At 37.7% G+C, this 15498-nt stretch overlaps 2 protein-coding genes across 2 annotated transcripts in view; one reads left to right on the forward strand and one right to left on the reverse strand.

Annotated features, from left to right (window-relative positions):
• The window catches only part of LOC104083687 (CUB and zona pellucida-like domain-containing protein 1), a 33197-nt gene extending 23764 nt beyond the window's left edge, over positions 1 to 9433 (forward strand). Inside the window, exons 8-15 of the mRNA XM_009587250.1 lie at positions 1883 to 2018; positions 2186 to 2400; positions 3506 to 3656; positions 5040 to 5263; positions 6110 to 6282; positions 6768 to 7153; positions 7487 to 7755; positions 9261 to 9433. Of these exons, the coding sequence (XP_009585545.1) occupies positions 1883 to 2018; positions 2186 to 2400; positions 3506 to 3656; positions 5040 to 5263; positions 6110 to 6282; positions 6768 to 7153; positions 7487 to 7755; positions 9261 to 9433 (1727 nt within the window). The remainder of the gene's footprint in view (positions 1 to 1882; positions 2019 to 2185; positions 2401 to 3505; positions 3657 to 5039; positions 5264 to 6109; positions 6283 to 6767; positions 7154 to 7486; positions 7756 to 9260) is intronic.
• A 1337-nt stretch (positions 9434 to 10770) lies between these two features.
• Positions 10771 to 14561, reverse strand: LOC104083688 (chromosome unknown open reading frame, human C10orf88; the record flags this gene model as incomplete). The annotated part of the gene is made up of 5 exons (XM_009587251.1): positions 10771 to 11318; positions 12338 to 12807; positions 13694 to 13800; positions 13888 to 13900; positions 14489 to 14561. Coding segments are annotated over 5 exons (892 nt in total), but the record flags the coding sequence as incomplete, so codon positions are not given.
• Between the last annotated feature and the right edge of the window lie 937 nt (positions 14562 to 15498).

Below are 15498 nucleotides of genomic sequence, written 5' to 3' on the forward strand. Positions count from 1 at the left end.
CAACTGAAGGGAAAAATGTTAAACATATGTCTAAAAGTGCATTTTTTCTTAAGGTACTGCTGCACAATAGTAACACCCAAATGCGCCAGCAAGTGTTAAAAATGGTAAATAAAAAAAAAATTTCAATATATGACTCCCTATGGCAAATTTTTAACTTAAGAACTTGATTTTGAAGGTATTTTATTCTGGAACGGAAATTTGCATTTATAAATTAATACTGTATTGGAGTAATAGGAAGAAAATGACTTAATTGGGAAATGGCTGCTTTTTAAAAGATTTGCTCATTTTTCTGTTGTTCAATCAGAAGCAAGAGATAGTCATTTGTTGCTCGATTGGGGATCACCATTCTGTGCTCAAATCAGCAATTTACCTGATTAATGGTGGGTAGCTACTGTAGGATAACGAAGTATTGCTGCAGAGCTGCTCTAGTGGTGTCTGGCTAGAGAACAGTCCAGAGGGATGCAGAGGAAGGGTAGGGCAAAGCTGACCTTGTAAAGCTTTTACAATTGGGAGGTTTCATATGTGATGAGAAAGATCTCTCCTAAACCTTTCTTTTCCCTCTGGAGTTCTTCAGAAAGCCTGACCTTTTTATCTGGGACTGCATACACTGTATAGGAAATTCTTCCTGCTGTTCTAGACCATTCTTTTCAGATTAATATTAAAGTAGAAAGGAGATCTCATGCTCAAACTGGATTACTAAATTTCTTTAAAGTTTCCTATACAACGGCCATTACTGCAACTACTTCATAACTTATTAAGTGATGTCAGTGATGTCAGTGATGTCAACCATGGGTTGTTTGTGGGTTTTTTCGTAAAAGAACTGGGTTGAAGTCCAGCTAGCCCCGCATCCTGAACCCAGAAACAATCAAGAGAGGATAAAATATGGATACAAGCCTGCATAACACTTCCCCAGAATACCCTCCCAGTCACCACCAAATGTGGTTCAGGACTTCTGAAACAGAGGAAATGCTATCTTTGTTTTTAAGAGTTACCAAAGGCTTTTTCTTTCACGGATTTGACCTGTTTTGTGTTTTACTTTCACCATCCACATCACCCTGCAGCAAAGATCCACACGCAAGGGGCCAGTTCCTGGTGTTTGTTTCAAAACCACAACTTACTGGTTTCATTCCAGGCCACCGAGTTTCTGTATTGAAAAGGATTATCTCATATTAACCCTCTTTATGAACGTACAGACCTCTAGCACCTCCTTTCCCCTCTAGTTACCCCTTTTCTGACCTGAAATGCTTCAGTCCATTTACTTACTCCTTGTCTGGAAGCTATTTTAAACTTTTGATCTTCATGGCCATTCTCTGAAGCTTTTCCTGTTTCGCAGTACGCTTTCAGAAATGGAGGATCAGAATTGTATGCAGCAGTAAATATACAGTAATCCTACACACAATCCTTTAGAAGCTCAAATCTGAAAAGCCATTTTGATTCTCTGGGCGTAGGTTCCTGAATGCTTTTAAATAAAGGGCTGAAACTTAGAAATGGATTCAATGATCTTTAGGAAATCAGCGCAGGGGGAAGAACAGAGGCTTGAAGTGCTTGTGGTGACAAACCTTGCTGAAGAGAGTTGCAGAGGTGTCCTCTATTACTTGGCATTTCCAGTTTTGCCATTGGCTTCATCCGTGTTGCCCTAACTCCCCTTTTCTCTGCTACCAGGAAAATAAGAATAAAAAGTATTTTCTAATACTCTTTTACTATTTGATTCTTTCATAAACTGCAGTAATATAAATTAAAAAAACATAGTACAACATTTTGCATGTCTGTTCCATGATGGACTGTCCCAGAGTCTTTGCACAGTGGTGGATGAAACGTTATTGCAAGAGAAAACTTGAGAGATCCTTGCAAGCTGTTTTTTGTTGTTGCTCTTCCTCAACAGGTGCACCTCGCTGTGGTGCTTCACTTCATGACCTCAACAAACCATTAAGGATTGAACTAAATGCAAATGCAAACTGCGTCTGGCAAATTCAGAGGAATGCAAATCAAACAATTAGGCTCATTTTCTCCTATTTTAAGTAAGTATTTCCTCCAGATGCTTTTTTACTATTTCATTCCATTAGAATACAGCACAGAAAAATATTGCCTCCAAATATTTCTGTGTGTTGAATCTGTATTGTGGACTCCAAAGAGCTTGCATATCTATCAGTGAGCTTAGGTAGTTCTCACTGTGTTTTTTCAATAGATTTGCTCCTTCTTCAAGCTGTGAAACAGAAAGTATTAAAATATATGATGGTCCCTCAACTAATTCGCCTCTTCTTGGACAAGTATGTAGTGACACTGATGCAGTCCCAGTACTTCAATCATCTTCAGACAGTTTAACTTTTCTCATAACAACAAACTCCGTGGCTTTCACACGAAACTTCTTTGTCTTCTACTACTTCTTTTCACCAGAAACAAGTAAGTCGGAACTTAATGCAGCCATTAAATACCATTTTAATTACTCCATTAAAAGAAACTTTCCCATTAAGGGAAAGTTTAGGACAGCAACTAGAAACTATTAACAGAATCTTTAATTAGTCTCACTCAGTTCTTCAGCCCTTAGAGAATGGTGTGGGGGAAAATCAGTGGAAGGAAGGAGGCAGAAAAACAATAGTGCACCTGCTGGAGAGCCTAAAAAGTGCAATTTTACTCAGAAAAATGATTGCAAAGGCAGCATTATGGGACTCTACTTTTACTTACAGGCTTCTACTAAATTTGCTCAGTTTGTAAATACTATAGAAAGAGAATATGACTATCTAGTCCTGCTGAGTACAGGTCACTGAAGTCAGTAAAGGTTTTTATTCAACAAGCTCCTTACTTTTTTTTCCTTAAAAGGTATGAATAAGCTTGGACAAAATCAGTCTTAGCTTGTGACCAGCTCCTTTCCTTCTGCTGATCTGAGTGGCATGGTATTAAGCTCTTAAAAGCTTCAATTTTACAGAGTAGTTACTACATCCTAGTTTATGCTGCTTGTGTTTAACTTTGCTGCTGAAAAACCATGCCCTATTTCTAGTCTACATTTGTCTTTCTGAGGTTTCCACTGACGATTTTATTTTGCCTTTGTCTGTCAAGTAAAATATCTCTCAAACTTGAAGATTTTGCACTTCCACATAGATCATGACCAAGGCCTCCAGATTTCTCCAATATAAAGTCTCTCGGGGCTTCTTTTGGCTGGTATAGCATCTTCATTACCAGTTTTTCAAGATGGCACCTAATTTACCCAAAATGTAGCTATAACTAAATTGCTCACAGTATCAAAGCTAACTCATCTACAGCCATCTCAGATGCCATTACATTGTGCCTTGCAGATACACCATAGTGACAATAGGCTTCATTTTGTAACATCCACCTGACCTGAAATTCTCTATAGAAGTTCTACCTTTAGTACCGTTAATAATTTCCAGAAGAATGGAATCCTAAAGAAACAATCCTACTAGTTACAAAACTTTAGATCTTTAATTGATTTTTTTATAGGTCATTAGATATACTATTATGTTACCAATATATCTACTCTTCTTTGCAGAAACTGAAAACTGTGGGGGACAATTAACTGGTCCCAATGGGACATTTACCAGCCCCAATTACCCAGTACCTTACCCTGAATTTACATACTGCGTCTGGCACATACAAACAGCAAAAAACTCGAAGATAAACTTACAGTTCCAGGATTTTTTGTGAGTAAACGCCCTCATGCTCTATTACTCTTTTTTCATTCTGTTTAAAGGCATTATTTTAAACACAGGAAGCAGAAGTGCTTTCAAACTTTTAGAATATCTATGCACATTTAAAACAAATGGGCTTTCCTGACTCTTACGACAAAGTAATTGCAATGTGTTCCACATCACTATACATTACCCTATAGCTATTGCAGTGCCATAGCTATTGCAGAAAGCCTTTCAGATGACTAGCCATGAGGTGTAGGTCCATTTTAAGTTAGCTTGAATGATCTGAATTTAAATCCATCAGTATAAATAAAGCTTTTGCTACACTGTAATTGCAATTTAGAACTGAGAGTCAGAAGAAGACTAAAGCAAATACCGCCCAAAGTACATCTTCCTCAGTATTGCTGGCCATTGGGCAAAGAACACAGCATAGCACTGGCTTAAGTACTCGCAAGCATAAATGCTAACGGATGCACTGGCATAAGGAAACCACACTGGCATAGACTTTCCTGACCCATATTGCTCTTTATCAGGCTTGGTCTCCCATATTAGTGGGCTAGTAGCCCTTTTTTGTCTTTCCCTGCATCAGTTGACACTCAGCATAGAGGAAAGTCTCAAGACCAAGGGAATTCAAAGGGCAGCATCTTCAAGAACATTTCTTGAGATATTCAGACTGCAGAATGCTGTATAAGAATTCAGTATGAAATGTATAGGATTCTATAGGAAATCGTTACCTTGACCACTGCCCTCTGAGATGATGAACTCTGCACAGTACGGTGTATGTTCTCACCAGTCCTGGCCAGGGTCCATCTGCTGATTCAGGAACAGAAATGCTGTTCTGGAGGTATCCACCCACCACAGTACAGCCAGTGCTTTTCACCAAGGGTGGCAAGCACTGAGATAAGCTCTCATGGAGATTGATAAATAGGGCAAGAGCCTTCCCCTGGTGACATACACAAGAGGTTTCAGAGATCCGCATAAGTCAACCCTACACTTTAAAAGCTCTTTTAAGATTTTTTTTTAATATATATATACACACAAAAATATGTATTTGAAGGTGTGGTTATTTTTAGTAATTAAGTAGCAATCAATACATACAGTATCAGAGCTATAAAAACATAGCTGATCCAGCTTCTGTTGAGAGCTATAGCAAAATACTTGTTATTTCAATGAGAGCAGAATCACGGTCTTATTAAGCATTTCTTACCTTTGAGGGTTTTCCATGTTTTACTTGGTTTTGGAATAATGTCTATTTACGTGTTCTTTTATTCTCCATTCTTTTATTTCAGTCGACTGGAACTCATCAGACACTTTATCTGCACTGGGTCTCTGTCCAGTATGAGCAATGTTCTCTATACTCAGATTTCCCTGTAATTATTTTTCCTCTGTCTACAGCCTAGAACTAGACCAAAACTGCCAATTTGACTTCACAGCAGTCTATGATGGCCCCACCACTAACACTGGCTTAATAGGAAAAGTATGTGGTCGTGCTCAGCCCACATTTGAATCTTCTTCAAATGTTATGACGGTTGTGTTGTCTACGGACTATGCCAACTCCTACAGAGGATTTTCTGCTCAGTATACCAGTGTTCCACTGCCAGGTCCCGTGGAGCCCAACAGTACGTACACCTGCTACATGGAATAGGATGGTGTTTCTTATTCTCATGTATGATTCTTCCCTTCCCTTATAAATATCGAAAAGAACTGATGGTTGATACTGAGGATTTACGCCTTTTTATTGCTAGTCATTAACCGTCTTCACATACAAAAATCCCGCATTAGTCTCACCTATAGAGCATAAATTATTACTTGACCCATCTGTGAAAGAAAGTCTGTTCTTTCACTTTTTGGTCCTTTTTCTGGCTGGCACCATTGAAAATCTGTCTTCTTTTTGACAATTGTTACCATCCTAGATAAACTTTTTTTGACTGGTTAGTTTAAATGCTATTGTTCCCCAAGATACTCAGGAAAATGGTCTGTACTGGTTAGTCGAACAGGGTTTAGGTGTGTTGTAATTTCCTTTCCCCCAGAGCTGGACCATTTTCCTTATTGGTTCCGTATGTTTGCATGCCCATCTTCTCATTAAATGAGGTGGAAAAGGAGCCTCTAAAGCCTCGATATCTGCCATAAATCAATTTCCTCACCCACCATTCTGTACTAGCACTTTGATTCCTTTCCCCTTTTATAAAGGCTGCAATTCATTCTGCGTTACTGCGTTTAAAATTAAACTTTCAGCATGAGTTTTACATGGTTTTCCTTATCTAACATTCTTGAGGTCGCGCATGAAATTTTGTTCCAACTGTTGCATGACCTCAAATGCACGACCTGTTTCAGATTGACAAATCAAGAACCATGCAACAGGTTCAAGGATCTACACCAACTAAGAAGTGACCGCAGCACAGTTTGTGGTAACGTCTTTTGTTCTGTGTTTTTGTTTTGTTTTCTAAATTTCTCTTTCATGGCAGCATTCCTTACATGCTCTTCAGATAGCATGAAAATTGTTCTGAGCAAATCTTATCTGGCCTCCCTTGGTTATAATGAAACTCACCTACAGCTGAATGATCCATCTTGCAGTCCAGTTTTAACAGATCCAGTGACCTTTTTCTTCCCATTGGCCAGCTGTGGAACAACTAAAAAGGTAAAGGGGGAAAAAAGTTACGTGAAGCTAACGATAGCTTATGAATGACAAGAGCTTGGGAAAGCAGTTTATGAATAGCATGTGTATAAGCTAACAGCAGATTTACTTTCACATAGCTCATTCCCTGCAAGTGATACAGCTGGCACTTATCCTGGAGTCACAAGGAAAGGGGAAAACCCTAAGATGTGAAGATTCCCAAGAGCTAGTTCATAGCATTGTTTTGATAAGGCTGACTGAAGGTAGCTTTGGTACTATCCACACTCCATGCAGTATTCCTTAACCTTTTTGCTGCATGGGTTGGTGCAGTGTTTTGAAAAAACAGGAGGGTTGATAATGGTTTTTTGGTTGCAATCTGTTTCACATTTCAAAGGTATCTTGAGTTTCTGATAAGCATAGCTGGGCGGCTTTGTAACTTTAGCACGATTGCTTTCAACTGCACTGCTCATATAATCACAACTGAGCACTTCATATGATTCCTTTTACAGGATGAAGGTCAGACCATCACTTACACCAACATCGTATCTCTCTCTAAAACTAGCAGCATCATCACCCGTCAAAAGAGCATAGAGATCATTGCAAAATGCAAAATGGAAAACAATTCAACCTTAGAAGTCATTTACATAACGCAAAATAATATAATCCAAAACACAACTGCTGTGGGAAGATACAATGTTAGCATGTCATTCTATGACTCAGATTCATTCTCCAAGCCTGTACTTCAGTCCCCATATTACGTAGACTTGAACCAAACTCTTTTTGCTCAAGTCAGTCTTCATTCCACCGACCCAAATCTTCTGGTGTTTGTCGATACCTGTATAGCATCTCCACAACCTGATTTTGGATCGCTAGCATATGACTTAATCAGAAGCGGGTAAGACCCTGAATTATTTTATGACTGTCTTCTAATACATGAGAAAATATAATCTAAATGTCAACCATGGTTCTTTTATTTTTCTCTCTTCCACTTATCCTCTTTAGTAGACTGTGGTTGGAAGCTAAATTTCATAGAAATTTAAAGGCACTACATAAACGGAGCTAGGAAAAACAAGCACTACATTGCACTGGGGAAAGGAAAAAAGCACATCATTGTATGCCCACATGTAAAAATAATGCCCTAGTTAAATGCTGTGGTTAATTAACAGTAGCTACCAAGAATGATTCTTTTATGTGGACTACTTTAACAGATCTATAAATTCTGTTGCAGCTGCAATAAAGATGACACTGTGGTAACGTACCCACCACTTGAACACTATGGAAGATTCAAATTTAATGCCTTCAGGTTCCTGCGGAGCTTTCCATCAGTTTATCTCCAGTGTGATATTTTAATTTGTGACAGCAACAACGCAAACTCTCGCTGTACCGAAGGCTGTATCTCCAGGCACAAAAGAGCTATTTCTCCATACACGTGGAAAACTAATACTGTAGTAGGTCCCATCCGCTTGAAAAGAGATCTCAGGTCTGCTGATCACTCAGGTAAGAGGAATACATAAATTAAGAACCTGGTTAAGCTCTTCCTTGGTGTAAATCCATTACCTTCGTTCCACTAATGAAATAAGTGAATTACACTAGTTCAGAACTAACATGGGATCAGAGCAACAGGTTCAACAGAAGTTTGTGTTTTGTGAGATCACACACATACTTTTCAAACCAACACTGATGGCCTTTTGGATTAAGGTGTGTTCTTTGAAGTAGAAAAAGAAGCACTCGCTCCTAGTTACAGAAGTACTATATGCAAAATCTGACTATGTATTCAGAAAGAGTTATGAATGGCAAGAGATTTCAGATATTCAGAAGTGACATTTTTTGATGACGCATACACAAGGATCAGGGCTCATTTCAAAAATCCACAGACTACTTAAAAAGCACATTCCAAATCGTTGCCAAGCTTTGTTGCAACCTGTGTATCTTACAACAGTCCACTCAATTTCACTTAGTTTTATTTGTTGGTGCTACAGAAAAGTTATGCCAGATGATAAACACAGATGACTTATTCCACGCTAGGTTAAATCCTCATACTGTATGTATTGCCTATAAGAACAAAAAGATGAAAAGGACAGCCACTGGAGCACAAATCAAAAGCACCATGCTTTTAACTTAGAGCTGCAAAGCCGTTTGTAAAACAACTAAGCTTTAGTGCCCCAATCTGACATACTCTAGCACGATTTGCAGTCTGCTCTACAGTGGTCTAGACGAGTACTGAGCGCCAATGTAGAACAGACTGCAAAATATGGAAAAGCAACTTTAAAGGGCTTGTATTGTAACTCCCACTACACCCATTGTTCTAGCTTTTATTGAGCACAAAGCTTCACCTGAGAAAAGCACATTATGCCACATGTTTTCAGGTGTCAGATCTAAGAAGTATTTAGCATTAATCATGCTCTTAATAGTAATAAACATTTTCTTCCTTTTTAAAATAATTATTAACCTCTTTGCACTCTAGCAGCATTTTAAACATGTTCCCATTTATTTCAATAGTGAAAGATTTTGCATCCATATGATAGAAACTGGACACATCTATAATGTGAAAAGGATTCAAGTGCAAATAGATCATACTCAAAGTATTATAAAACATAGATTAATTCTCATAGTATCTTTCACAATTTACAGAAAAATAACGAGTTTTACCAAGGACCAGCTAGTAAACCATTAGAAGGGACAGTGTTAGAACCATGAGCTTCTTTTTTGCCCAGCTTTGCTTCAGCAATATGTCTCCCATCTATCGGTTCTAAAGATAATGACAGCACTGCTTGGCAGAAACTTGCCTGCAGCAATACCAAAGAATTGTTAACATTGCGATGCTCTTCTGCACAATTGTTTCATTACAAATTTTTACAACTCTTTGGCACTACAGATTCAGAATTTGCAATCGTTGTGGGTCAAATCCTCAGAACCAAAATATCTGAAAAAAATGCTTATTTAATTTTAACTGAAATGACATGGTATTCAAAACTAAACATCTCACTGTCTTCTCTACACAGAATCCCTCACTAAAGCAGATGCTGAAGAAACCCCGAACCTGCAACAATACAGCCTCTACACTCTCTCATTTGTGGTTTTGATTTCAAATGTTATCATTGTGGTAGCTGTGATATTAAAATATCATATCAAACGCCAAGCAGGATACGGCTACCAAAAAATCCAAAGCTCATAATAACTACTTCAGGATATTTTGAATTTGTGTCAACTTCTATTCAGATTTTGTCACTCAAAGAGGAGAGAGGGAAAAAAACAAACCAACCAAAAATCAATAAACTAACAGCCTTAGAATACAACAATGCTTGGAAACATATTTCAACTTTTTCTGTAATTCAAAAAAACTCTCAACCTAGCACTGTATCTTAAATCACCGAGTTGAAAAAGAATACAAGTGTCTACCTCAGTGTGTTTCTTAGAAAGCATCTAAAATCTAACTTTACAAGTGTAAAGTGACTTTTAAAGTACAAGATAATTCAGGTCCTTTTTTCTTTAAAAAAAAAAATTCTCTTTTTATCCTTTCAAATCACTTTGAAAGTGCACCTGGCATGAGTTAAGTTGAGGGACAACTGCGACATGTCTGTTCAAAGCAAATTATCCTCTCTTCAAAATCTACTCCTATGGGTTGCTACCATCAAGATCAGACAGTCTTCAAAAGACATCAGTTTTCCTGGAGAAGAAAATACTAGGTAGACTAGATAAAGATACTGGATTGTACCTGCCTATGCCGCTTGTTCAGTCAACACTTGCTTTCCCATCAATAGCTTTTGCACAATGTATTTTAAGTCGCCGAATACAACCAATGTCTGCACACCTAACTTATGAGTTTACCATTAAGTGCCTATACAGTCCAAGTTAAATGGTGCACCCCAGAACTCAAAGAGCAATAAACAGAATGAAGTATGAAGCTTGACCTTTCACAAAAGAGGGACTTCGAGTCACATTTCCACCTCCCCTAATGACAGCAGAACTGATCCCAACAGGTTAAAGTAAATATGATGCAATAAGGCTGCTTCTCTGGCCTAAGGCTGGTGAAATGCAGCAGATCCTACCCCATCATGTTCTATCTGGCAGCAAGATCCCCTTGAGAGGAACCACAAATGAAGTACTTGCATTTTTAGGATAATGAAACATGGACAATTACAAGTCTGCTAAGTATACATTCTTCAGTTGTTCCAGTATGGCTCAATTAACTTAGGAGCGGAAAAGTATAATGACAGTCTTGTTTTAGGTATCACTTTAGGTGCCTGTGCAGCCAGCAAGGCTTTCAAAGAACCCAGGCTGGGGTTCAAGTTAGCCTGTCTCTCTAAACCTGACTCCTTAAACTGTCTAAGTTAGGCAATGCCAGTACTACCCTTCCTCTTATAGACAGAGTAAGAAACATCTTCAACAGGAGTACCATTAAAATAAACCAAAAACACAAAGAAACCACATTCTGTTCTACTGGTAACACGTTACACGTTGAAAATCAAGGTAACAAAAAAGTGAACTGATTACACGTAGGTAAAAAGACAAGCTGTAACTGAGTTTATTTAGAGTACTTCTCCATTGTTCAAACTGAAACTGGGAAACTGTTTCATATGGCTTTTAGCAATGCTCTTTAAATAAATAAGCCACAAAGGGCATACAAAATTCTTATATTTAGGAAAAAACACACATTCTTAAGATCTTTCATAAAACTAACAACTGTGTACAACAGTGGATAGAATTACAGTAACAAAATGCAAATCAACAACACTGAGATTCTTTACAGTTATAACTCCATAAATACTAAGCTTTGTAAAGTATAATTGCCCTTAAAGTACTCACGTTGAAGTCCTATATCTATATACATCTACCTCTCTCCATTAGAGAACCCCTCGTTAGAATCATAGTGCGCTTGTGAAATTTTGTTTGGCTTTGAGTTTTGAACCAAGTCCATTAAGAGAACCATTTTATTATCTATATGTGTCTGAAGAGCCTGGATTTGGCGATCAATATAGTCCATTAGTTTTTTCTCCATCAGATCCATATTTTTTGAGATCACCTTTTCCAAATAGGAGCAAATAGGCTGTTGTTCTACTCTGTGAAAAGAGCAAACATAAGAATAAGTATAACCTATTTCTTAATGACAAGGGGCATGATAGAGATCTAGGCACTTCATCTTCCAAATGTAAAATCTCATTTATCAGACAATAAAGTTTGGATGATATTAGGTTTTTAGCACAAGTAAAATACCTTGCCTGCCTGCCACATTTTAAATCTCAGAATTTTTTTTATACACATGCTACAGTATATAGTCATCTTTCAACCTTATTTTTTTCAAAGGCTCAGTTACACATTAGACAGCTTAGTTACGTGTGACAAAATCCACACAACTCAACAGTATACATAGAGCTCAAACTCTGTCAGTATGGCAGGCTTTATTCTTCTCAGCTGAAGTGCTTTAAGAGTTATAAAAACTATGCAATTCTTTTTGCATCTGCATTCTTTAAAAATACTGCACTGTCCCAGGAGCTGGAGATATTCAGGCTCTATTAGAACCCTGATTCCTACGATACATTCCTACATCTCACCGTTTCCACTATTGTTCCTTTGGTATCAAACTAGGTGCACTACTACTACTGTGAAGTTTGCACTGTAAATGCCAACAGATGAGGAGGGACAGAAAGGATCGGTGGGACAAGATACACTAAGCAGAAAGATCGTGGCCCATAGTGTGAAAAAAGGAAGAGGTAAGAATTTAGGAGGTAGAAGTAGTAAAAATGAAAATGTAGTAACAGATGAGAAAGATAAACTAAGCGTATTTGAAATCGCAGAAGGACCATACTTTTTTTTGAAATCATAAAAGGTGAAATGGAGGCAAAAGACACAAACAAATGATGTTGTGATTTCTTCTGAAAAACTCCTATATTCAAGCAGCTCATCTGAAAAATTAATTGTAATCATGTTCATCACCACACAGCCTTCAAAACCACATATTTTAAGACTCACTACTGCTGTTAATGAGAATAAAATGCTTACATTATATATTTTATTTTTTAAACTTGTCAATAAATACAGTCACACTACAAGTTTAATAAGTGTACCAAACTCAACTTACCCAACACACTGAATGCCTTCCTCTTTAGTCACTGCATTTTTACCAAAATGCCTATCACCATCTTTTAGCCGAAGATGATTTACCTGACTACATAAGTTTTGAAGAAAAGGAAGAAGCAACTGTGGATTAGCTACATTTGGGGTTTCGCTCACTTGTTCCTGCATATGCGAAGATCCCATGACTTTAAAATCATTTCTGAGGTTAATTGTGTTTTGCTGGGTAGTAAGTCCTTCAGAATCGGAAGTATTCCCTTTTTCAGGTACCTGTGTGTTCAGATCACGACTTATTTTTAAGTCTTCATATACTGTTTCACTTGTTAAATGATTTTTAACACGCAAAGGTTCACTGGCTGATTGATCTAGTGATGTCTGAACAGCTGCACTGAGCAATCCATCTATTGCATGGTCACCTCCAAAGTCTGAATTTTTCCCAAAGATCCAATTAAGTTTGTCTCCAAGAGGTAAACTGTTCTGATGGGAAGAAAAACAATACGATTAATATTTAAGAATGTAAATATACTGGAAATTATACAATAATAACAAAAATAGATACTTTATAACTCAGCATTCTACTAGTGCAGTATAAAGATTTTACAAGTAGTTCTGAATCACATTCATAGAATCATAGAATCATTAAGGTTGGAAAAGACCTCTAAGATCATCGAGTCCAACCGTCAACCCAACACTACCATGCCCACTAAACCATGTCCCTAGGGTTTTCTTAGGGAAAAGCAAAGGAGATGATTTTCACTGTACATATTATGTGTTAACAGACTCTAAGTAACAAAACAGTTTTACTGACTTCATTTTTACCATGCTATGTCCCCAGGACTGAACATTATTCACATCAGATGGATTCAGGATTCTGTTGAAATAGCCTACTTTGCAGGATTAGTATCTAAATCAAATACATGCTCTGTAAGAGCATGTTCCCTTTAGTTGAAGGTGACATGCTTTTAATAATGAAGGAGACAAACCAGCCCATCTACCTACACCCCAAACATTACCGGGAACGTGCCCACCATCCTTGACAAGCAGTGACAACAGAAACGAGCAAAAGGAGGGTAAGGTGGCAGTGAAGTTTAAAATGATGATGATACAGAGTCCTTAACTCTGGACTTGGTGTATTCACAGTGATTCCTTGAGTACACAATCTTTATTCATTGCACTCCTTATTTAAGGGTGGCAATAGCTAAAACAGGATTAAAATGGCAGGAAGTTTGGGTTACCAAAAAAAAAAAAAAAAAAAAATCAAAAGTCTTTCTCACCAGATCAGTTTAGAACATGCTTAACTGTTACAGAAGGTAAGGTCACAGATCAGTACTATTTATGTTTATGGGAAAGCACAACGACTTACTTTCTGCTGACATCGGACCATGTCCATGAGTTGCTGCGCACCTGGAGACAACTTAGATCCCATAGATTCCATTATAGTTTGCACTCTGTCTAGATCTATCCTTGCGCCTAGTGAAGGAAATTCAGTTGCTGGTTTTGCAGACACTGTTTTCACTTGTACAGTTATTTTACTGATGAGTACTCTTTGTTTCTCACCAATGGAGAGCAGCTATTGCAAGAAGGGAAAAAAAAATATTTTGGTTAGGAAAAAAAAAATAGTTTCATGTTGTCTTTGTATGTAAGGGACAATGCATTATTCTTTGAATCTTGGGAAAAAACAATGCTGAACTCTTTTCCAGGGAAATTAAGTCGATTTCTCCTTGCTATTACTCTTCGGAAAATTCTGACTGGAACAGAGGTGCCTGCATGACCCAGAGACAAATCAGCCCTTGATCTTCTAAGCACTTAAGAGCAGTGGCCATACAGATTTTCATAAGGTTATTTAACTGCATCGGCGTTAACAGTTCTAATTACACAGCAACTGTTGATTACCTGCAGTTTATCTGGTTTAGGCAGTTTTTTTCCTCTAAGAGGAAAATCTTTCTCAAATAAATATTATGTCTTCATAAAAAGAAAACTGTGATACAAATTTAAAAGGAGAACTCTGCTATCAGGACAAAGTACCATCTAACAGATTTTTAAGTGGTTATATGAAGTGATGAAGTGTATAAAACAATAATTTGACTAAGAGCAATGCGATTTAGTCAAATGATTAAAAAGGCAAAGAAAAATAAAACAATTCTGTTCAACACCCTACCTTAATTCTACAGGAGGCTGCAGGGCATTCGAACTTAAGGTACTTTTTGTATAAAGTAACCTTTTCAGTTTCGCTAGAAAAATAAAATAAACAAGCTGTGACATCACTATATAAAGTACTTTTTTCTTTAGTAGAAATACACTGTATCGGTAAACATTCAGATAAGAAACAAGACTGACTGGAACATATTTCTAATGTGGTATAGCAGTTTTAATGCTTATATTCAACTTGTACTGAATCTTATCGGATACGTATGTAAAAAAGGATTAGTATGTGTACGTACATTATCTATTAGAGAGGCTTTTGAGGTTCAGTACGTTATTCACACATCATCCCTGAGGCTCTGAGTCGGCTGTTTTTATTTAGCTAATTAAGCAGCAGATGTGCCATGCAATGACTTAAAAACAAAAGAGAAGACATTGCTTTAATTCCCCTGGCAAAGCACGGAAGGAAGCATTGAAGGGGAAAACAAATCTTTTTTTTTATTTTCTCTCTTGTTCTTAATGTGCGAGATGACTATGTACTACAGAGACAAGAGATCTTTTGGTAAAGATCAACTGAAAGAGATCTGCTGAAGAGACAAGCAGATTTGTTGTCCAGAAAGACTAAACGATACAGAAAAGTTGCACCTGTCCTAACTCCTTCTGTAGTTACAGAACAGAATTTCAGAGTAGCACTTTATAACTTACAGAATTAAACGTTTCACTAATTACAAAAGAACAAACAGGTAACTAGCAGAACTGCAGCTTTATATCTTTATCAAAGAGGCAGCATTTGTGCCAGCCACCGGTAACTATGAGGAGTACACCAGGGTTATCCCAGGTGATTGCAGTGCCTATGCCCATTCACCAGTTTTGCACAGACCTTCAAGAAAGACCAAACTGGGTGGTTTTCGTGGTGCAGACATCAGGACTTTACCAGTAGGAGCACCTTACAGATACACACAGAACGGCGTTGCCAGTAAGAGAAGGGCCAGAGGGTGTTAGGGACCCAGGAGCAAACACCCCTCC

This window comes from Fulmarus glacialis, unplaced genomic scaffold (assembly GCF_000690835.1).
Source record: "Fulmarus glacialis isolate BGI_N327 unplaced genomic scaffold, ASM69083v1 scaffold40751, whole genome shotgun sequence".
In the NCBI taxonomy this organism is placed as follows: Eukaryota; Metazoa; Chordata; class Aves; order Procellariiformes; family Procellariidae; genus Fulmarus; species Fulmarus glacialis.